We start from the raw sequence: 22,717 nt of genomic DNA, 5'->3' as shown, positions 1-22,717 counted from the left end.
TCCCCAATGAGGACAGACTTGAGCATTAAATCAAAATGGGAGATCTGTTTGAATCTGAAACAATTCCCTTTGGTGTTAATTACTTTTTAAAAGAATTATGATTGCAGTTGAAAGTAGCAGGGACTGAAAGATAAATATTCAACTAACAAATCTTGCCTCCCCCCATTCCCTACCTCCCGCCCTCATCCCGACATGTTTTTCTGGTTCTTTGGGAAGCTCGAGGTATAGACAGCTGTCACCTAAACTGAAAAGTCCATCTCTCACATAATGGTTTAGTAGATTTTTTAATCACAAGCATCTCATTGAAAATGTTTTGGTGTACCCAACTAAAACTCTTCACTATGTATAAGCACTATGCATCATCTTGTGTTGCGGCATTCCTCGAAGTGTTTAACATTTATCTTGGAAACATTTGGAATTGTTTCTTATTTTTGTTTATATTGTGTCCTATTTCCGTAGCAGACTAAGAGTTCCCTACAGTCCTGGAATGGCCTCTTCAATTTCTAACCCTCTCAGTGCCCAGCACAGCACACTACACAGAGTGAACATTTAATAAATATGTCTTGCCACACGTATATCCTATATCCAAGTGCTTGCCTTCTCAAGAACGGGGGAGGACACGGAGAGTGAGAACTGAACTCAAAAAGTATAAAAGACAAATGTTAAAAGTTGTTTTTTACATGTAATTGAGGAAAAAATAAAATAAAAGGCATTTTTTAAATAAATACTTGTTGACTATTATATTGCAACAAAGACCTAGGCACTCTTAAAATAGTTCAACATCAGCCAATATGATTTATCTCAATGGAAATGACACTAAAGAAGGGTTAACATCTACTCTGTCACTGCACCCTAAGGATCCTGGGGCCTTTCCATCGGTCTTGAAACCTTTCTATGTTTTCTCCCTTAAGAGCAGAGCCTGTCTTACTTTTCTGCTTCCATTATTAGTGCTTAGCACACTGTAAATGCTTCATAACTGCTGTTCAGAACAAGAAAAAGTGTAAGAGCTTACTAAGGATCACCTGGGTCAGGCACGACTAAAAAGTCAGGGGCCTTTACAAAAATCCTTCCAGTTACCTGAATTATACTGTAATCACTGGAACTAGATAGTTAATGCTAATTTAAATGGCTGTGAATGCCAAATACTGTTCCCCCCCCCCCCAACTTGCACAGTATGGGGGTGATATACTTGACTATGGGATTCTTATTTTAAGAGTAAAAATAATTTACAGACTTTATCACTATGCCATTTTGACTAACCATCACATTCAGTCCTCTTAAAAAAATCTAATTAACTATGCCTTTTACCAAACTGCTCTAAGATTCTAGGTCTAGGACTTTCTCTAACTTTTAAGAATGATGCAATTGAATCAGAAGTTAGTGAGGGCCTAAACCCTCTTCTTCAATATATATCAGTTGCTTGTTTTATAGACTAAATTTTGGCTATTTATTCGTGCTAAACCAAAGACAACACAGATGGAGTGATTTACTGAACTAGAAACTTACTTTTCATCGACAAGTAACTAAAATTGGTCATATAGAATTCATTGGTGCTGGGAATTAAGAGGACAGAACTTGTTTTTCATTACCTGACAAATCTCATCAGAAAAAGTATTTGGAGACATGTATGTACACACATATATATACGTATATATAGATATTTAATTTGATTCTCTCCCATAGAATTTGTTAGAAGGATCAAGTATATAAAAGTGCACTAAACTACCAATATGAAAGTAGTAACAAAGTGCTTTCTAAGCTGTTCCATTCCTTTGAGATGCGAGTACCAGAGGGAACTATTGAGATATCGCATTCTTTACCTGTATGTCCATTCTTAGCAGCAGAATACAAGGCAGAAGAGCCATCTTCACAGGAGTAATTAATGTCCAGTCCTTCTTCATTAAGCAGCATTGATAATAAAGTGACATTTCCCTGGGCAGCAGCTTGCTGAAGGGTGGCCCTGCCAGCCAGGGAGGCAGGACCACCACTCAGTAGGAAAGGGGTTAGGGAGGGTGACCAGCCTGTGAGTTAAAGTGACCCAAGTTAGATGGGGAGGTGAAAGAAAATGAATATTATCCTCTTGTCTTTTAATCGTACAGATACACACACACACGCACACACACACACACGTACACACACACACACACACCATGGGGCACACAATTTCTAGCTCTAATTGGTCTGTTAAGATTTAGTCTCTATTGTTATTTCACTCCTTTCTATCAGTCATTAATTTAATCTGCACACAGTGGTGATAGGTTATTTTTAGTTAAGACAGTCACTCAGTTTATTATTATCACAGGTTAATGTAATAAGCAATTTTAGAAAACATCACAGATTCTAATTCTAAAATTCCTTTTCCAAATTCCAGTGCTAATCAAACATGAAAAATAGAACATTTATGTCAGTTCTATTTTTTAATTCAATAGTTTAAAATAGCGATATTGCAGATATCAACATATATTTGTGATATAAAATGAAGGGTCTTTTTCCCCTTTGCCTTAGCCCCTCACAATAATTGAGAAATGTGGCATTTTCCATGAAAAGGCACCAAGCACTGCCAAGGACTTCAAATATATGCCTTTAAATTCTCAGTTTGGAAATAAGATCCAATTAAGGTAGGATATGATACCATAGCAATGATCAATGCTACACGTGATCTAAAACTTAATAGAACATACATTCACTGTAACTCAAAAATATATAAAAAGAATTACTTTGTCAGCTGATCACTGTCTGGAAAAAGCTCGTCACCCAACAAAACAGGACAGAGTATAGAAAGGAGTTTTAATAGAAATTTCAAGAGTTATCTTAGTTAGATAGTTTTTATCAGTATTTTGCAGCCTTAGAAAAGAATTTGTTGAGTGTGTGAAGCCTGCTATAAATGCTATGGAAAATTTTCTGAACTCTTCCTTGGTCAAAAGGCTGTAAAAAAAAGGGGGGGGGGAGTATAAATGCTTAATGTGAAACTTGTATTTATGAACTCTGTGCAAACTTCCAAATGAACAATTTTAGTTATTCTCCTAGAAAACTCAAACAACCATACCCTTAACTAATGTGTGTACACTACTTTCATACATATGACTATGGTACCACGACAAAATACAAAATACACTAGCAAATTTTATACTTCGATCATATTAATACTAGGATAATGCTATGTCTATGTATTCGGACATTTAATATATTTGGTTCTTGCGCTATACTAGTTGATTTAACCAGCTTCCCAAGTGGATATTTTTAACATCGCTTCTATTTTCAAAAGAAAATAGCAAAACTGAAACTAAATTTTCTCCTAGCTAGAAAACACAAAGACACAGAAGCTATATGTATAATTTAAGCTACTGTACAGCATGCTTCAAATTAAAATAGGGATATTAATTTAGGTACATTAATTATGAATGGCTTTAATCTTTACTAGATTGCAATGCCAAACACAACTTATGCATGTGTAAAAATTAAAAATTTATGAAAACATTATGGTCCTTTCTCCATATAAATACTTTAACTATTTTGCCCCTCCAGAATTCGCCCCCTTGTGGAGTTATCTATTTATGTATTTTTTTAAAACCACAAAATTAAATCAGGTAGCACTTTTACTGATCCACAAAGTTTGCAGAGATGAAAGTTACGCACTAGAGACATTAACGATGAAACAGGATACATACAATAGCAGGAGTACCTTGGCCCCAAACCAGATTCCTTAGATTATCTCACTATAATCATCTTTAATAAACTGTAGAATTTAGTCCAAGCTCTCTTGGACTTAATCCAGGGGGCTTTCGTTACTGAAGGTCTATTATGAACCCGAAGGCTCCTCAAGAGCACTAACGTTACTTGATTTGCCTCTTACTTTAACGCCAAGCTTTTTTTGAACTACTACAAAATACACATTTTAACAACGGCCTCAATGTAAACTACTCTGAATCTTTTAGCTGTGGTTTCTGGAGAGTACAGTGTATTTCAAACGTAAGGATCAGAAAGATAAGGGGGTTTTTTTGTATTTTTTTTTCTTTAAGGAGCAGTGTTTTTTTATGAGTCTTTGGATAAATGAACAGTCTCACAATTAGTAGCCAGGCAAGTTTGAAAGATGAATATATTTTAATCATACTCTCTAATTTTTTTTGAAGGTAGAAGCACATTTTCAAAACCTTTTTACAAAGTAATTAAAAATATCCAGGCTGACTATCATGTTTTAACATAAGGTAAAATTTCATACCTTTACTATTTTTTTTTTGAGAAAGTAGATAAATGTTTAAGTTATTAAAATGAAACCCATTGAAACATAATAGATGGAACTCTTCTAAAGAATAAAGTAAAAAGACCACTACAGAAAGTTTATTTTTCATTTAAAATTCCTATACATTGATAAAAATGGTAGGCCTTAACTGATTTGTAAATAATATCTAGGAAATGACAGAACAGGACTGTGCTCATCCAGGATATTTTAGTAGTGTTAGGAAAGATCAGTTTCATACTGGAAAGTTAGTAAACGCGAAGCCGCTGTGAAAGTTTGCAAAGCATGCAATGAGGAAAGGTATGAGGACAGAAAACAGCTTCTGGCACCAGCTTCAGAACTGGAGGTGGTTAATTTCATAGCCCACATTGATTTCCTTTTTTTCTGATTTAGTCCCTAAGCCAATCACATACAAAGAACAGAGAAATCATAATGAACTAAATCAAGATACAGAAGAATACCAAACAAAGAAAATGGAAAGGAGAAAAAAAACACCAAGGGTATGGAAATTCAGCTGCCTGGAGTAATTTCTATTGTAAACACTTGTTCACATGTCAAATGAAACGTGGTTATGGGGCAGGGGGAGGCTGAACCATAAGAACTTGCATTCTGTTCAGAAATGCTACAACTATTTTCCCCCTGAGAATATTGCTAATAAAGAATTACATTAATTTGCAGTATACTGTGTTCATTGTGAATACTGTAGCTTTATTTCATCTGGCCATATGATAAATATGACTGTATATCTTATGGTAAAATGACCTTCTGAGGCTAAAAAATACTAATTAGTGTCAAAATATAATGGAGTATAGTGGAATAGCTGTTCTCAGTAATGATCCCATAAGCAGTATTTAGCAGGTTCATGACTACCATCTGGGGAAGGGAGGGGAAAAGGCGGAATGTTCCCTAGTTAAACCAGTAGGCTGGAGGAAGGCTACGCCATTTTGTTTCTTGGAGCAGTAAGAAAGGAACTGACCTATTTGTGTGGTATGTGAGATTTTGTACAGAAAATTTCAAGTAAGCCTACATGCAGGGATGATTTCTATCCCATAACACATGGTGGCAAGGAGAGTAATTTCCATCCTTTCAGAACTAAACACAACAAGACAGCCATTCTGTGCCTTGCAATCCTGACCTTCTGGGAATGCCAAAAAAAGGAAGGTATGGTTGGAGAAACTAGTTAGGCTAATCTTGAGCTGCTGCCCCTGTTTGCTGCGCTGGCCTTCTCCCTTCTAAGTTCTGTTCGTAAGCTCTAAGTGAGGTAGTTTTTCAAAGGCTGGAGAACTGAAGCACTGCAGGTGATCATGTCTGCAGTCCAATGCTGCATCCTATCATTTACAAAAGTCATTCTTAGAACCTAATGACCACTTGGGGAAGTCATCACTTTGAGAGAAGAAATACTCAAAGACAGCTCTTTGATAGCTCTTGAGACCTGGCTAAAAAAACCCACTTCTACAATGTGAGGTCAGATCATGGACAGCTTGGGCACATCTTTCTCATCCCCCAGGGCCACAGAAGTAACATCAGAGAGACCAGGCAAAAGTATAAAATGGGACTAGAGCAACGAAACTCCTTATATGGCGTAGTGGAAAGAACGCTGGGTTTGATTCCAGGCTATAACACTTATTACCTGTGTGACCTTGGGAAGTCAGCTAACCTCTAAAGATCATAAGTGTCCTGTAACATGTCACTGTTGGACTAGATGTTCCCTTAGGTACCTTCTAGCTCTAAAATTATAATGTTATGAAAATTAAACGTATAAGAGTATTATCCTTTAATGTAACGACCTTGGGAAGCTATGTAATTTTTCCAGGGGTAAGGAATGCCATAACATATACATATAATATAAATGTCAACAAATACATTTTAATACACAAAGCACACAAAAGAGCAGTTCTGTTACCACCTGGCTAAATAAATTGAGTAGATATATAGAATCATAATTCTAAAGCTGGATAGGACCCCAAGCCTTCTAGATCAACTCTGCCATTTTACAGATCAACAAACTGAGGCCTAGGGAAGTAGGATAACTTGCCTTAGGTCAAACAGCTAATAACTGTCAGAGGTGGAATTTGAACCCAGCTCCTTTGAATCGTACATCAGTGCTCTTTCCATTGTATCATGCTGCTTCTTAAGAAGTTCTACACTTCTTCCAAAAATGATACCCACCATTGCTCAAAGTATTTTCAGAATGTCTCTTTGGAACCTGCCCCTACAGTCCTAGTACCTAATTTTGATGGCAAATTTCCATCCGCAAGGTCTAGGGGGGAATGGAGTAGGAAGGGGTGGGTTTAGATATTAAGAAACACCAAAATGGCTACTAGAACCATGTCTGACACATACTATAGATCAATCCAGGCAAGGTAAACTGGGGCCAAAAATGGGATGTGCTACTGTAAAAAGAGACAGATTTTCTTTTGTGGCTCATCACTAACTGGCGGATATTTCTTCCAAAGAGTCAGTTGAAAAAAGCACTGTGAACAATGGTGTGAATGCATTAAATCTATTACCACCCAAGATGTGCAAGGGGTAATATTCATTTGGGTATATAAATTCTGATATACTTTTTGAAATCAATATCTCACCACCAATTTACTGTTTCTTAAAGGATCAACACAGGATAACATAGACCTAGAATGAAAAGAGCCATGGAGGCAAATGAGTCTAATTACCTCAATTTACAGACTAGAAAACTGAGGCCCAGAGAGGTTACCTGATTTGCTCAAGGCCAAACAAACCCAGCTAGAAAGTGGCTGAGGAAAGATTTGAACATATGTCTTTCTGGTTCCAAGGCCAGCACTGCATCTGGTTATCTGGTCTTTCCCCCAAGGCCCCAAAATAATATATAATGAGTTTGGAAGGGACTAGATAGAATTCTAACTTTCCTTCGACCCCACAAATTGCCCAGAAATGGAAATTTTCTTGATATATTCCAAAATATCAGGAAGTCCATCTGTGATAAATTATTAGGAAGAATGTAGTGCCAAGTTAGATAAACAGCATTTGAAATTATCTAAACTTAAACCAAAGGTGTGTAAATATATTATACTTATTTTTTAAAAATAGAAAAATTACCATAAAGGAGAAGTAAATAGTGAAACTTAAATTATCAAAGACATTAATACTATCCCATAAATGAACAAAGTATGGAGTACTCTCCTCAGGGCCTGAGAAAACTGGCTTTATACCCTGCCTTTAACATAGGCTTTGGGACCCTGGACAATCTCTAACCTCTCCTTTCTGCCATATAACTTTTTAATATTATTACTTGTTGATCTGCATTGGTAAAAGGAGTTTTCTAACTTTCTAAATTAAAGGCTCAGACAAAAATTAAATAATTAAATAAACAGATGAAATAGAACTAGTCCAATTTCTAAACAAACTTAGTTGATATTTTCCAGTTGGTAATAGTAGAAAGTACCATGATAATACACTTCTAGCATTCACAGATATGTCTATATATTAACTTAAGGTATCCTACTAAAATTCAAGGCTTGCAAAATAAATGTGTTAAGGAAAACTTTTCATCTTTCCTGCTGTTTCAAGTGCCCAAAACAAACATCTCTGCGTGGTCTAAACCACTATTTTTAGATCGTTGTTTTTCAAGAGAAAGTTTATGAGAAAATTAGATTTTATTTGGCAAAATGAACCACCATATCCTTGAACCTTCAAGGAATAAGAAATAAGAAAAATAAGAAAAAAGAGAAAAGGAAGGAAAGAAAAAAATATCACAAATGTCAACTGAAATCCAAAAGGAAAGATTTCAAGACATTGTAAAGGAAGTTGAAGAAACTGAGAGACCAATTGTACAGGACAGAAAACATTCTCAGGAGAGGTTGCAACATTTCAATCCCTTTACCTGATGCTGTTACCAGGAGGCTGTCTGAGGCACATGGTCTACAGGATGAGGCACTAACAGGGTTTATGGAGGAACTACAGGCAATGGTGGTGGGAATGACAAGGGGATTTTCTGAACATGCAGGTTGGCTCAGTCCAGGGGTTTCGGAAGGCCAGGCACCCACCTGAGAAGTGGCCATGGCTGAAATGGCACAGCCTGCAGGTGCCACAGTTAAATCTATGGTTGGTTTTGGTGGCAGCTGAGGGGAGGGTGACTTAGAGAGGTTTTCCTCATTGATTACCCTAATTCCTTGTGGTGAACTGGAAGGAGATGAAGCTGTGGTTTTGTTATCAACTTTGGCCCCTGAATTAGAGGATCTGCTGCTATCCATAATAACTTTGATTTGAGGGTGTGGTGGTGAAGGAGTTTGGGAGAGCCCTGGCTTTTTTGGAGGGATGGGAGGAGGATTTCCTCGGTCAACTCTTGGTACACTGGGAGTCTTTAAGCTCATTCTACCCACAGGGGGACAGGTGCCAGTGTCTACTGGATGGGGTGCTCCATGCCTCACTTGAGCCCCTGCTTGAGGGCTTGTAAATCTTGACAGTGCTTGGGTTACAGTATTCCGAGCTAGCTGTTTGGCTACTAGGTTGTCACGACTCGTGGGAGAGACATCTCTTGATGGAGGGCTTTGGGTAGTGTTTCCATTTTGGTCCTGGTCATTGGCATTGCCCTGAAATCTAAATCTAGCTGCTTGGACTCGTGGGTTTGGACCTGGATGCAAAGATGCATTGGCACATGGTGAATGTGAACTGTGCATAGATGAAGCTAGTGAATAGTTCTGAGAAGCTATGCTTGGTGCTGGAGAGGTGGGAGGGGCAGCATTACTGGGAAGGGGGGATGTGCTACTTGGTAAAACTGGTGTTGAGTCAGTACTTGGTCCATTTTCCTCCATTCTGTTTGGACTCGGAGGTGAGATAGTAGGTGTAGGGGGAACAATCAAATCACTGTAAGAAGATTGCCTGTCAATAATTGGCTTTACAAAGGTGGCATTGGTGCAAACACTTCCTTTTGCACTGCCAGAAATGAGGGGACTTGCTGTTGAAGGTTTTATGGGTACAGTCAAAGGCAGCTTCTTAACAGGGTCAGTACTATCCACCACGGTGTCGGTCTGGCAAGCAACCGACCTTGATGCAGATCCTTCCGTCCCCACAGATATAGAAACCAAACGTTTGTCTTTTGTCTTGCGGGGAAGAGAAAGGCTCGGTTTGCTATCACTCCCCCTCTTCAGCTGCTCAATCATTTTCTTCATCTTGTCAATTTCTTCTTTGAGGTCAGTTGTGTGTGCTTCCTCTCTGTTAAGCTTGGCTCGGAGCTGCTCCCTCTCCGTATCAAATTCGGAGAGCTGTTTCTCCATCTGTGCTTCCATTTCGGCACTTCTTTGCTTCTCCGCAGAAAGTGCTTCCTCTAATTGATTTGTCTTTTTCTTTTCCTCTTCCAGACTGGCCATAACTTCTTCCAGCTTCTGGGCTTCCTCTATGATTTTACCAGATAACTGTTTGCATTCCTTGACCAGCATTAAGACGACGTGCTTATTTTTGCCACGTTCATCCTCGAGGCGAGCGGATAACTTCTTGTGCTCCTGCTCCAGGGTCTGTAATTGTAGCTTTTCCATTTCCAGCTGAAAGAGAAGGAGAAAAGTAGATTTTTAATTAAGGTAAAGAAAGTCATGCAGCTGAATGTGGAGGAAGGACAATATATTTGTATACATGTGCACTGTACGTGAATTTTTTTTTACATGTTATGAGTGATTTTTGGTAGGCTGGAGATCTTTGTTGTTGTGGGTTTTTAGTTTTATTTTTTTGCTACTGCAATAACTCCTGAGAAACTGAAAAGATTAACTGGCAACTTCAAACAAAAAATTGAGGTCAGGAATGTATTTCTCAAATACATTCTTAAATACATACTTACATACATACTTCTTAAAAAGTAGCGGTACAAAGAAGATTTTTCTGCCTTACTTGGACATATTTGATATCGTCCAGCTGATCATCTTGGGTTATATAGATTAGTCTTAATTTAGGTGAAGTCTGTTTCACTTTATTAGCATATATCCATGTAAACAAACAACTGTTTCAAAGGTAAACATTGTAAAGTAAAACTGGTTGAACAGAGATATAAAGGGGAGAGTTTCCCTGTTCACTACATGTATAATGTGATATTTATTCTCTAGTCAACTTTAGAGGAAAATATTGGTATGGAAAAGGGTGAACAATCCACTCAGCTGGTTCAGAATATAGCCCTATGATTAGCGACAGCAAAAATAAAGAAGTTTTCACATTTCCATAGCACTTTCAAATTTACAAAGCATTTTCTTTACAACATCCCTGCTAGGGAAGTGGCATGGACATTATTATCCCATTTTATGGATAAGAAAACATGCTCAGAGAACGCTTAACTGACTCACACATCATCACATGGCAAAGAAATATAAAATCTAGGAAGAAAACCCAGATCCTCTGAAACTGTGTATTCTTCCCACCACACTACAAATCTAAGTCAGGTATAGAGTCACTGACTGCTAATTCAACCACAAAGTATTAGACCTACTCAAAGGATAATAATTAACGGTTTCATGTCAAATTTTTTTGGGGAAAAAAGTCCTCAGTGGAGTGCACCTGCAATCTATGCTTGGCCCTGTATGGTTTTAAAATTTTTATCAATTACCTGGGTAAAGACAAAGATGGTATGTTTATCAAAAGTCTATAGACAATACAAAACTGAGAGGGATCATTAACACCCGAAAGAACAAAGCCTGGACACAAAAAGATCACTGAGCTAGATCTTATAGTGTTCTATTTAATAGGGACAAATAAAAGGTCTTGAATTTAAACTAAGGTTTAACTTGAGTTTTAAAAATTAACTAAAGTATAAGATGGAGGAAATATGGCTTGACAGGTTTATCTAAAAAAATGGGGAAGGGGACATGATTATTGAATATTAATTATGTATTAACTTTATGAGTAAACAGTTAAAGAAGCCAATGTGTTCTTGGGCTTACAGTCAATCTGATTAATTCAATTCAACCCAATAAGCAACTATTTGGTGTTGTTGTCAGTTGTTATTCAGTTGTGTCTCACTCTTCGTGAACCCGTTTGGGGTTTTCTTGGCAAGGATACTGAGGTGGTTTGCCATTTCCTTCTCCAGTTCATTTTACAGATGAGGAAACTGGGACAAACAGGGTTACGTGAATTGCCCAGGGTCCTATAGCTGGTAAATGCCCAAGGGCACATTTAAACACGGGAAGATGTCTTCCTGACTCCAGGCTCAGTACTCTATCCACTTTGCAACCTGGCTGCTCCAGGAATTTTACAAGCCACAAACAAAAATAATCTTCTTTATCCTTTCAAAAAGAAAAAGAAAAGAAATTTTCCAGGACATTGAAAGGAAACATTTAACTCATGGAAAACTATTTCTACAGTACATGTAGAGAATGAGGTACATATTTTGCTTTCTTTAAAGGATGCTATGAAATCTATATTTGCTATTTTTTACATAGACAGTCTGTCTTTATTTGATGATGACGGTAATACTAGTAGTAGTAGCTAGAATTTATGTAGAACTTTAAGGTTTACAAAGCACATTACAAAAATAATCTCATTTTATCCTCACAAAAACTCTGGGAGGTTGGTGCTATTTTGGTGGGTGTTTTTTCCCCTTAACAGTATTTTTTTTCCCTGCAATTAGATGTGAAGATAGTTTTCAACATTCATTTTTATAACATTTTAAGTTCCAAAGTTTTCTCCCTCCTTCCCTCCCCAAGACAGCAAGCCATCTGATATAGGTTATACATGTGCAATCGTGTTAAACGTATTTCCACATTAGTCATGTTGTGAAGAAGACTCAGAATAAAAGTAGAAAATCATGAGAAAGGGAAAAAAAGTGAAAATAGTATGCTTCTATCTGTGTTCAGACTCCACAGTTCTTTCTCCAGATATGGTTATCTTTTTCCATCACCAGTCATTTGGAATTGTCTTAGATCACTGTATTCCTAAGAAGAGCTAAGTCTATCACAGTTAATCATTGCATAGCATTGCTGAGTACAATGTTCTGGTTCTGCTCACTTCACTCAGCATCAATTCATGTAAGTCTTTTCAGGTTTTTCTGAAATTCATCTGCTCATCATTTCTTATAGCACGATAGTATTACATTACATTCATATACCACAACTTGGTTAGTCACTTCCCAGTTGAAGGGCACCTCCTCAATTTCCAATTCTTGGCCACCACAAAAAGTACTGTTGTAAATATCTTTGTACATGTAGATCTTTTCCCCTTTTTATGATCTCTTTAGGATATAGACTTGGTAGTGCTATTGCTGGATCAAAGAGTATGCACATTTTTTAGCCCTTTGGGCATAGTTCCAAATTGCTCTCCAGAATAGTTGGATCAGCTCACAACTCCACCACCAATGCATTAATGTTCCAGTTTTCTCACATCTCCAACATTTACCATTTTCCTTTTCTGTCATATTAGCCAATCTAATTGGTATAAGGTGGTACCTCAGAGTTATTTTGATTTGCATTTCTCTAATTAATAGCAATTTAGAGTATTTTTTTCATATGGCTATAGACAGCTTTAACTTCTTCATCTGAAAACTGCCTATTTATATCCTTTGACCATTTATTGATTGGAAAATGAGTTATATTCTTATAAATTTGACTCAGTTTTCTGTGTATTTTAGAAATGAGGCCTTTCTCAGGAGCACCGGCTGTAAAAATTGTTTCCCAGCTTTCTGAATTCCAAAGTACATATTTTTAAATTGTTGTGTAAAAATCAACACCCTGATCTGGAAACTATTTGGAAGTAGGAGGGAAGGGAGGCACAGAAGCAGACAGCATATTTGTAGGACAGAGATTTTGGCTATAGTCAAGTGCTGATAATAGATTTGTCTATTTTGACACAGCAGCTAATTTCCTGTTTGTCTACCACAGCACTATGCATATATTAGTCCTTTAACAGTCTTCAATGTCACTATTTCTAGCACTGTTTTTTAATGTGCTTCTACCTCTTTTTTTCTGAATGCTAGAAGTCACCATTTTAAGGTGCTATTTATATATGGTCTAATTAATAGAGGCCAATTTTCTTGCTAAAAGCTGTTTAAGGAGATGATCCCTCAAAATGCACCTTAGGACAGTTTTTAATATATTTCAACTTTTCTAAGATTCCAGTGGTTAATTTGATTGTAGACAAATGAAAGAACAGGCAAAAACCTCAAGTTATGCAGCATGGAGGAAGCATTTAAAGGAACAGCTTGGTTTGTTAAGTAGAAAGATGTATTATTCATGTATTCTTTTCACTTTTTCTAGCATTAAGGTTACAGTACACAGCTGAGAGAGCAGACAAGAGCTCTGGTACTAACGTTAATTAGCTGTATAAATTAGACAAATGAATTCACTCCTTTGGGCTTCAATTTCCTCTTTTGTAAAATCATGAGATTGGCCTAGATAATCAATAAAGTTTCCTCCAATTCTCAAAGTCCATGACCAGGTGATGCCAAGATCCCTTCTACCTCTTACATTCTATGATCTCATGAACTGTCATTTCATCTTTCCTAGAAATAATCAACCAGCATTCAAGCCAACCAAGGGTTATTAAATGCCTACTCTATGTAAAGCATCCTGCTAGCACTGAAGATGACAAAATCTAAATGTCATACAGTTCCTACTTCCCAATAACTTGAATTGGGGGAGGTGGGAGAATGCAGAAGAGGGCCCGGAGAGAATAAGTGGTTGGATGTAGGCAGAAAGAACTAATTAAGGGTAGGGTAGGGAGCACAGGAGGCAAAAGATCAAAGTACCCTCATTTCACAATTGTCATGAACACGTCTTTGTCGCACTGCTCAGGTAAAACATTAGTAGGCTATCTACATCTGGTTCAGATCAAACAATTTTCAAGTATTATGTTTATATATACTCTCTGAAGAATGTTTGAAAGGAATAATTTCTCCTTTAGTCAATTCACATTTCCTCATCAAAAGGAATAATTTCTCCATCCATTCAATACCTATTTCCTCATCTCAAGTAAGTCAGGAGATTTCATTTCAATTCAGCAAGCATGAGTGATGATGACAATGATGAAGTTGATGTTAACAGCTAGCATTTAAAGAGAATTTTAAAATTTTCAAAATGCTTCATAAATATTATCTCACTTGACCCTCAAAACAATCCTGGAAGGCAGATGCTACTAATATTATCTTCATTTCATAGATGAAATAACTGAGGCTGAGTTTTTTAAAGTGACTGGCCATGGGTGACACAGCTACTAAATCTGAGGACAGATTTGAACTCGTCTTCCTTCTTTCAAGTCTAGTAGTCTATCCACTGATTAGAATAGTAGTTCAACCACTCTACTGTGTGCATAGTGAAAGGCAGTATAGCAGAATGAAGAGAGACCTGGTCACAGAGAGGCTCCACAGATCTGGGTTCAAGTCCCACCTTTGCTATCTACTCGGTGTGTGACCCTGTGAAAGTCATTTAACTTTTTTCAATGCTCAGATAACCCAGTAAGACTTGAAGTTCTGGAGAAGGTACAGATCTGTATTGGTTGAGCGAGTTATTCATCAGGGACTCTCTGCACTGGTCTTATCACAGGACTAATTTTTTTTTAATGTGCAAAGCTCTTTTGCCACTGGGAAAACACAAACATAAAAGTGAACAGCAATACTGGGAGAAAGTGATGAATAAAACATGGTCAGTGCTCTCCAGGGGTATTAAAATCTAGTTGGGAGAGCTGAACATATATTCAAGCAGAGAACAAAGCAGTCCAATGTGGTATGTGAATGACAGAGTTCAGCACTATATTTCAGAGAGATGGTAAAGGGAATTTTAGAACTAGCTTTTTTTTTTCCCCTAAATGTGCTTACTATCCTATTTTCAAAGAGCCAGAACTATCAGACTTCATATGGATTACTAACAGCTCTCCCTCATTATAGTGTCTTCCCATACAGTTGATGCTATCTAGCAGATCTGTCAAATGTGCAGCCTGTGGGCCACATGCAGCACTCAACACTCCTGAGTGCAGTTCAAACCAGATTAAAGTGTAATTGGGAAATATTTAGCAAAATAAATAAAAAATATAATCAAACACAGATAACATTACTAGGTCAACAAGTGGCATGCAGGGATCCTCATTTAGGGCCCCCTTTTCTATTTGAGTTTGATGCTACTGCTATAAAGTATTTCTTTAAAAACTTAAAAAAAGGATGCATAGATGGAGACAGACAGTGAGGAAAATCATGACACTGGCAGTGGGAAACCCTGGTTCTTTAAATATGCATTAAAAATATTTTTTCCTACAAGTGCAGAATATCATTAGGTATGGATATAAAGAGACTACAGCTTAGACATATGATTGCCTACAATGTCAGGTGAAATCAACAAATGTTTATTAAGCACCTACTTTATGCCGGGCACTGTACAAAGAGCCAGAGATGAAAAACAGGCAAAAAATAGTCCCTGCTCTCAAGAAATTCACAGTTTAATGGAGGAACATACAAAAGCTCCATACGGACTAGATACACACATACATGATAAACTGGAAATAATTTGAGAAGGAAGACACTAGCATTGAAGGGGAGAGGAAAAGGCTTCTTTTAGAAAATGGGATATTAGCAGGGATTTGAAACAAGTCAGGAGATGGAGATGAAAATTACCTTTGTTACACTGTATCGTTAATGTCTCACTGTGGGTATGTGTACCCACAACTACTCCTAGGTAGTGGTTTCGGGTGGTTTTTGCGGGATGGGCCTTCAGAAAAGAAAGAGATTTTGCAGAAGGATTTGTGAGAATAAATGTTAAGTTGGTTGGAAGGAATGAAGTGGGCGGTTCTTTCAAGAATAGCTCACAAAGCCAAAGTGGGAGAAATGAATGAAAAGGAACACTGAACACATGCTGTTGCAAAATCAAGAAAGAAAACTATGTAGGTGGATATATAGCAGTAAATGCAAAGCCAATTAATTTCAACTCAATGTGAAATACAAAGGAGAAGCTATAGACAAACTAAAGGACATGAAACGATGTGGCTGTTTACAGACTAGGAAAACACAAAGAATACCCTTAACAGTAAGTCATAACAGTAAAAGAATATTAATAATAATTATACAAATTCATTTTATTATTCGCATGTATTTATGTTATATCTGTGGCTCTCTCTTGCCACCCAACAGTTTCCCAGTTGTTTGAATGGGTACTATGGTCAATCAGGTCAGAAGTAAGCATTCCTAGGCTGCGTATTGCAGGGATAGAACGGAGAGATGAAGGAGAAAGGGTCAAGAGGTAGAAGAAGTTTTTCTTTCTTCATTTATACAGTACATCACTGTTTAGAGCTACAACCTGATATCTCTGCTGTACCCTCAAAGGAACTCTACACCAAACCCCTGGAGGTTCTAATCTTCAGTTTGAGAAAGTCTGATTTTTAAAACTGAATTGCAGAAAAAAAAGTCTTGAGAATGAGCTAAAAACAACTGTAAATGTAAAAAATGTCACGATAACTTTCGCAAACAATGGCATTGTTACACAAGGTTCTCTGCCATGCTATTTCTCCAAATAAACCTCCATGATAATCTTTATAAGATGCTGAGAGGTGAATACCATAAGAAGGCAGACTATAATGAATTCAAATCAATATAATGGAATAAAGCATACTTATTTAAATGAGTTGGCAAAATGTGCTGTATAAATGAAAAATAAAATTGAATCTCTGTCATGCAACTGACCTAATTACACAGAACTATCACTGAGGAAAAGCTGTATCTGACACACTAAGCTATTGTTAGCTCTTTCCCCGCAGAAAAAGAATGCTGGTTTTGGCTTCTTATTTTAAAAGATTGCTTTCAAGGCCCTTTACTTCCTAAAGGACAAAAAGGGAACTAGGCATTTTTCACACATTTTGGAAAGATACATAGCTCAGTTTCAACTTCAAATTAACTCAAGAAAATCTATTAAAGAAGATGGAAAAAATAAATGGCAAAGCTTTAGGTTACTGACAAATCCCTAGCAGGTTAAGAGGGACAAAGTTCCTGCGTAATTAACAGTCTTGGTTCCTTTGCAAATGGACTGCTGTACAAATTTCAACACTACACACAAAAAAATCCCAAATCATTAACCTTCTTAGGAGTCTCACCAGAAATAAGTACATGGATGATCATGCCTTAAAGCTAGACAGCCAAGCCAGAGTTCAAGGTAAACGTTCTGAAATTATAACAGGAGGATTCAAAGCTTCAGCTAAGATTCTTCATTAGAAGATGAAGAGGCCTTTACTTTCCCAGTCATTTATTTTGTTAATGGCTGCAAGGAGGAAATTAATGTACGATTATGTTTTCCTAATTCCAGTGTTCTAGAATAGTAAGTAAACAACTTTATCTAGAATTCAAATAAAAAAATTAAAATGCGTAGATTAGGTATTTACTTTTGGGCAATAAAGAGTAGGAGAATTTGATTTTTAGAGAAGACTCCTCCCTACCCCCATCCAGGCAGTTCTTATCTTACAGCTTTCCCAGTTTTCCAGTTATTGTTTTATATTTCTTCCCTTTCTCTACAAAGGATATGTCATTCTTCTTGGCTCTACATCCTCACCATCCAAATCAGCATTCAATTCATTGCAGTTTGGCTTTGACCCCCACTATTTTGCTGAAATTGTTCTCTCCAAGGTCACCAATGACCTGTTCTCAGTCCTCCTCTTCTGCGATAACCCTGTAATGTTCATCACAGAGCAATCCTGTTTTCTACTGGTTGCTCTCTTCCATTGCCTTCTGACACTTCCCTCTTGGTTGTCCTTCCATGTGAACTATTACTCAGTCTCCTTTGCTATCACCCTAAATGTGCGTGCCTTAATACCTATCAGTCTTTTCCTCTTCTTGCTACACTTTCTCCTTTGGTCATTTTATCCACTTCAAATAAAATTTCTATGCAGGTGATTCCTTCATCTATGCAGGCAGCCCAATTACTTCCATCCAGCTCAAATCCCCTGTATCTAACTGCACCAGGATGTCCTGGTATGACATCAAACTCAGAAAGTCCAAACCATTACTCATCACCTCCCTCTTCCCCACCTCCAAACCTACCTCTTCCCACTAATATCTTCATGTTTCCTGAGGGCAGTGCTGTACTTCTAGCCATACAGATGGGAAATGTTAGCATCATCTCTAACTCTTCACATACCTTCCTATTCAATCATACTATAACACACGAGGGGCAGCTAGGTGGTGCAGTGGATAGAGCACCAGTGCAGGAGTCAGGAGGACCTGAGTTCAAATCTCACATCAGACACTTGACACTCACTAGTTGTGTGACCTTGGGCAAGTCACATAACCCCAACTGCCTCATCCTGGGTCATCTCCAGTCATCCTGATGAATATCTGGTCACTGGATTCAGATGGCTCTGGAGGAGAAGTGAGGCTGGTGACCTGCACAGCACTCCCTCACGCAAAGTCAAGTGCAAGTCATGTCATTATTTCTCTGATGGCATGGTCTTCTTTGGCAAAGAAGGACGAACACACAATAACACAATGCTTTGGGTCCTGGTCATCTCTCAGTTACGCTATTGTGAGAACATCCTATCTGGTCTCCTTACCTCCAGTTTCTTCCCTCTTCAATCTACATTTCATTTCAATGAATTTGTGATCTCATCAGTATAGGTAAGTTTTCCAAGCAAACTCCATCTATGCATTTTTTTTTTATTCTTGTCTATGTCTTTCCATATATCCTTCACAGAGGAGAAAGGAAGAAATGGAATTGGGCAAGTTATCTCTCATAAAAGAGGCAAGAAAAAGTTTTTTCAATGGAGGGGAAAAGAGAAGGGGAGGTGAGAGGGAAAAAGTGAAGCTTATTCTCATCACATTTGGCTTAAGGAGGGAATAACATGCACACTCAATTTGATATGAAAATCTATCTTACACTACAGGAAAGTAGGGGAGAAGGGGAATAAGTGGGGTATGGGAGGAGATGATAGAAGGGACAGCAAATGGTAGGAGGCGGTAATTAAAAGTAAACACTTTTGGGGAGGGACAAGGTCAAAAGGGAGAACAGAATAAATGGGGGGCAGGATAGGATGGAGGGAAATATAGTTAGCCTTTCACAACATGACTTTTATGTCCTTTGCATAACTATACATGTATAACTTATATTGAATTGCTTGCCTTCTCAGCGGGGATGGGTGGAGAGGGAGGAAGGGGGAGTTGGAACTCAAAGTTTTAAAAACGAAAGTTAAAAATTGCTTTCACATGCAACTGAGAAATAAGAAATACAGGTAATGGGGTATAGAAATCTATCATGCCCTGCAAGGAAATAGAGATGGGGATAAGGGATGGGAAGGATGTGGTAGAAGAGAGGGCAGATTGGAGAAAAGGGTAATCAGAATGCACGGTGTCTTGGGGGTGGATGGAGGGAAGAGATGGGGAGGAAAATTTGGAAATCAAAATCTTGTGCAAATGAATGTTGAAAACTAAAAATAAATAAATAAATTTTAAAAATTAAAAAAAAAATATATTCTCCACAGAAGACCTATCTACTCAACATAATGAAGGCTATCTTTGAAGGTTGTTGGGGTTTTTTTGGTTTTGTTTTTTGGTATTTTATAGATATGTTGTTCATCATCCACTTTCACTACCTGACTGGCCCACCTTCTTTTAATTCTTCAGAGGTAACAACATTCCACTATTGTATCCACACAACACCAATAGGAAGAAATCAATGTTAAAAAATGGATTTTTGAAGTACAGAACAACTTTGGATTATTAAAAGCAGGTGCAATTTCCAAATGAAATCCAATCACATAATTTCCTCCAAAGCCAGGTCCTACCTAAGAGCCAAAATGGTGGACTTTTCCAAGATACATGTACTAATGCACTAAATCAATAGGTTGTCCATGAATCGGCATGCCATAATTTTGGTAACATGAAATCTTTTATTTGGTTTTGCTGGGGTCAGAGAAGAAATGAATGCATTGCTTCCAGCAAGACCTATTTCTTGCCAGAATCTTTAACCATCCCCTGCCAAGGATCATCAACATAAAAACTATTTAAAAAATTTAAAGCTTAAAAATGAAGTCATTAAAATCATAAATATTTAGCTGGACTTGCATTCTAGGGTTCAATATAATCAGTAAAATAACATTTAACAAACAGGAACCCTATCACCTAGTCTTAGAAGAATCCTTCTTCCATTCAGAATTTGCACAGAATAACACTCAAACATTAGTAAGCACCTACTGTATACCAGGTACTAGGGCAGGCATACAATGACAGTAGTCAACAACTTTTTGGCAAGAACATGTCTCACTGTTTTGTGCCCTACTCAATACTGATAATCAGAGTATCTTTAAATAAAGTGACCTCTCCATTTACATAACTCCGGGAATCTTGGAAAACTTTAACATATACGGGAGTGGGGGGTGGGGGGTGGGGTAGATACCATTTTGGAGGGCAGAATTCAAAGCCTCATTATCCTCTGTTCATTCAAAAACAAAATGACTTGGCCAAAAACAAAGAGTGGGCACTTGCACTTACTGCATTTCTTTGATTAGTTATGTGATTGTGAGGAGAACAGTCAGAGAAACTTCTCAATACATGCATAGATTACTCTTATTAAGATTTTCATATGGATGAAAAAAAGGGCACAAGGGTAAGTGGTTATTGATATTGTCTAGGTCAATTTATTCCTCCCATCTACAACTTTTTTTTAAAAAAAACTCTTTACTTCTAATTTAAAATTGTGTTGATCCTAGAATTTATTTATGCTACATGTATATGGTCTGGTCTAGCCACTTTTCCTGAACTGAATGCCATTTCTACTTACTCATATATCCTTACTCATAACATCAGTTACAGAGATGAAGCAGTGTAAATTTGATGATCCTGTTCTCATTAGTGATTAAAAAAATTGATATGGAAATGCTGCTTGATTTCGTATCTATTTGTTGCTCTTCTATGTATATATACATGTATATATATATATCTTCTACATCTATCTATATATGTGTGTATATAGATATCTATAGCTATAGCTTATGTGTATACATGTATATATATCTTCTATGCTCTTCTATAAGTGCTCTCAGGATGATCTAGTTTTATTAGATCTTGTGCCAAACTACCGTAAGGCTTATCTTCTCCACTACTTTCTCCATTTTGTGAAACGCTGCTATTTACAATCCTCAACAATCTTCTTCCTTAATGTTTTTTTTTTTCAAAATGGGCATATACTCTAAAACATCACTGCACTAAACAGTTCTGTCTCTCCTCTTGACCAAGAGATCAAATGTTTGTTGGATGTGGTAGTTTCTGGGCTCATTTGATGACCTTGTGGTAACAGTTGTTTTTAGATCTGTTAGACATGTCAAAGAGATGGAAAAAAAATCAGAGTTAATGTCTTTAAAATTATATACATTTGTCATCTGTCAGGGCTAACAAGTAATTCAAATAGTAGCAAGAGTTAGAGTTATAACTAAGCTACAGTTATAACTTTCCTATGGTGTTATTTTCTTGAAAAAATATTATTATTTTTTGTTCTGTTTTACATCACCATTATTCCCCAACACATCTCCTACTACCAGGGAATCCTTTCTGATAATACAGATAAACAGTTCAGAAAAGAAATGAATGCCATCAGTTCTACATGACAGCAGATACAACATTCTATGTTCTTTGACAACCATACACCTAGAGAAGGGAAGTGTTTCATCGCAAGTCCTCTGAAATCAAGATTAGTCAGTAGTCTGAATTATGATGTCTCTTAGTGTTGTTTTCCTTTATATTGCTATGATCTCTGAATATATTATTTTCTTGGTTTCTCTTTTTTTACTCTGCATCAGTCTCTAAGCACAAGTTTAAATATCTTTTTTTCCACTGAATTTGCCACTTAAAGATCCTGTCCAGTTCCGTTTTCTTCAAAAGTAATATGTGGAAGGCATCAAGTCTCTTAAAAGTTAGCCTCCTACACATTTGTATATTACAATTTAATTTCAAGGACAAGTTATTCTTGGGTGTAGATCCTTTGCCTTTTTTTCCCTTTTATATCTGTGTCAATTCTTTCCTTTCTGGTATTTGATACAGTCCTACAGCTTCTTCTATTTGTAGTTTTTGTTCTCCATCCAACCTGGAGTCCTCTGCAGTTTGTCAATCATGTTCCTAAATGCATTACTTTTGGGGATTTTCTCTGCTGGTGACCCTGGAATCTATCAATTTAATGTAGCTTCTGGTTCTGACAATTATCTTTTATGCTTATTTGAACAACATTATCTGGTTATTTTGTTTCATTATACCTTTCAGGCAACCTGATGATAATACAGTAACTCAATTTGCCTTATTTCCCATTTTATTTTTAAACTAAGCTTTAATATATCTAGTATCACAAATTCAGAGATTGATTTCCTTCCTTCTTTTTTTCAGGATCTACACTATTATGATAATGTTTTTCCTAGTTTCTGTTTTTTCAGCAAGACCTCTCATTCCATTCCTTATCTTTTCTTTCAGATGGCGTATGTGTGTGTGTGTGTATGTGTGTGTGTTCTGCCCTTTTACCCTAGAGTTTCTTGTGGACCATCTGTTCTATTTTTGGGGGTTCTACAAATAATTAATCTATCCTTTTT

At 37.1% G+C, this 22,717-nt stretch overlaps 1 protein-coding gene across 2 annotated transcripts in view; it reads right to left on the bottom strand.

Annotated features, from left to right (window-relative positions):
• Positions 1 to 22,717, bottom strand: part of CTTNBP2 (cortactin binding protein 2) — a 191,432-nt gene that overhangs the window by 94,128 nt on the left and 74,587 nt on the right. For both annotated transcript variants that reach the window (XM_072652951.1, XM_072652952.1), the window contains exons 4-5: positions 8,097 to 9,753; positions 1,821 to 2,021 (exon numbers count right to left, since the gene is read on the bottom strand). In XM_072652951.1, the coding sequence (XP_072509052.1) occupies positions 1,821 to 2,021; positions 8,097 to 9,753 (1,858 nt within the window). The remainder of the gene's footprint in view (positions 1 to 1,820; positions 2,022 to 8,096; positions 9,754 to 22,717) is intronic.

This window comes from Notamacropus eugenii, chromosome 3, assembly GCF_028372415.1.
Source record: "Notamacropus eugenii isolate mMacEug1 chromosome 3, mMacEug1.pri_v2, whole genome shotgun sequence".
NCBI classification, from domain to species: domain Eukaryota; kingdom Metazoa; phylum Chordata; class Mammalia; order Diprotodontia; family Macropodidae; genus Notamacropus; species Notamacropus eugenii.
The sequence above is the reverse complement of the archived record's forward strand: the minus strand, read 5'-3'. Positions and strand labels throughout refer to the sequence as shown.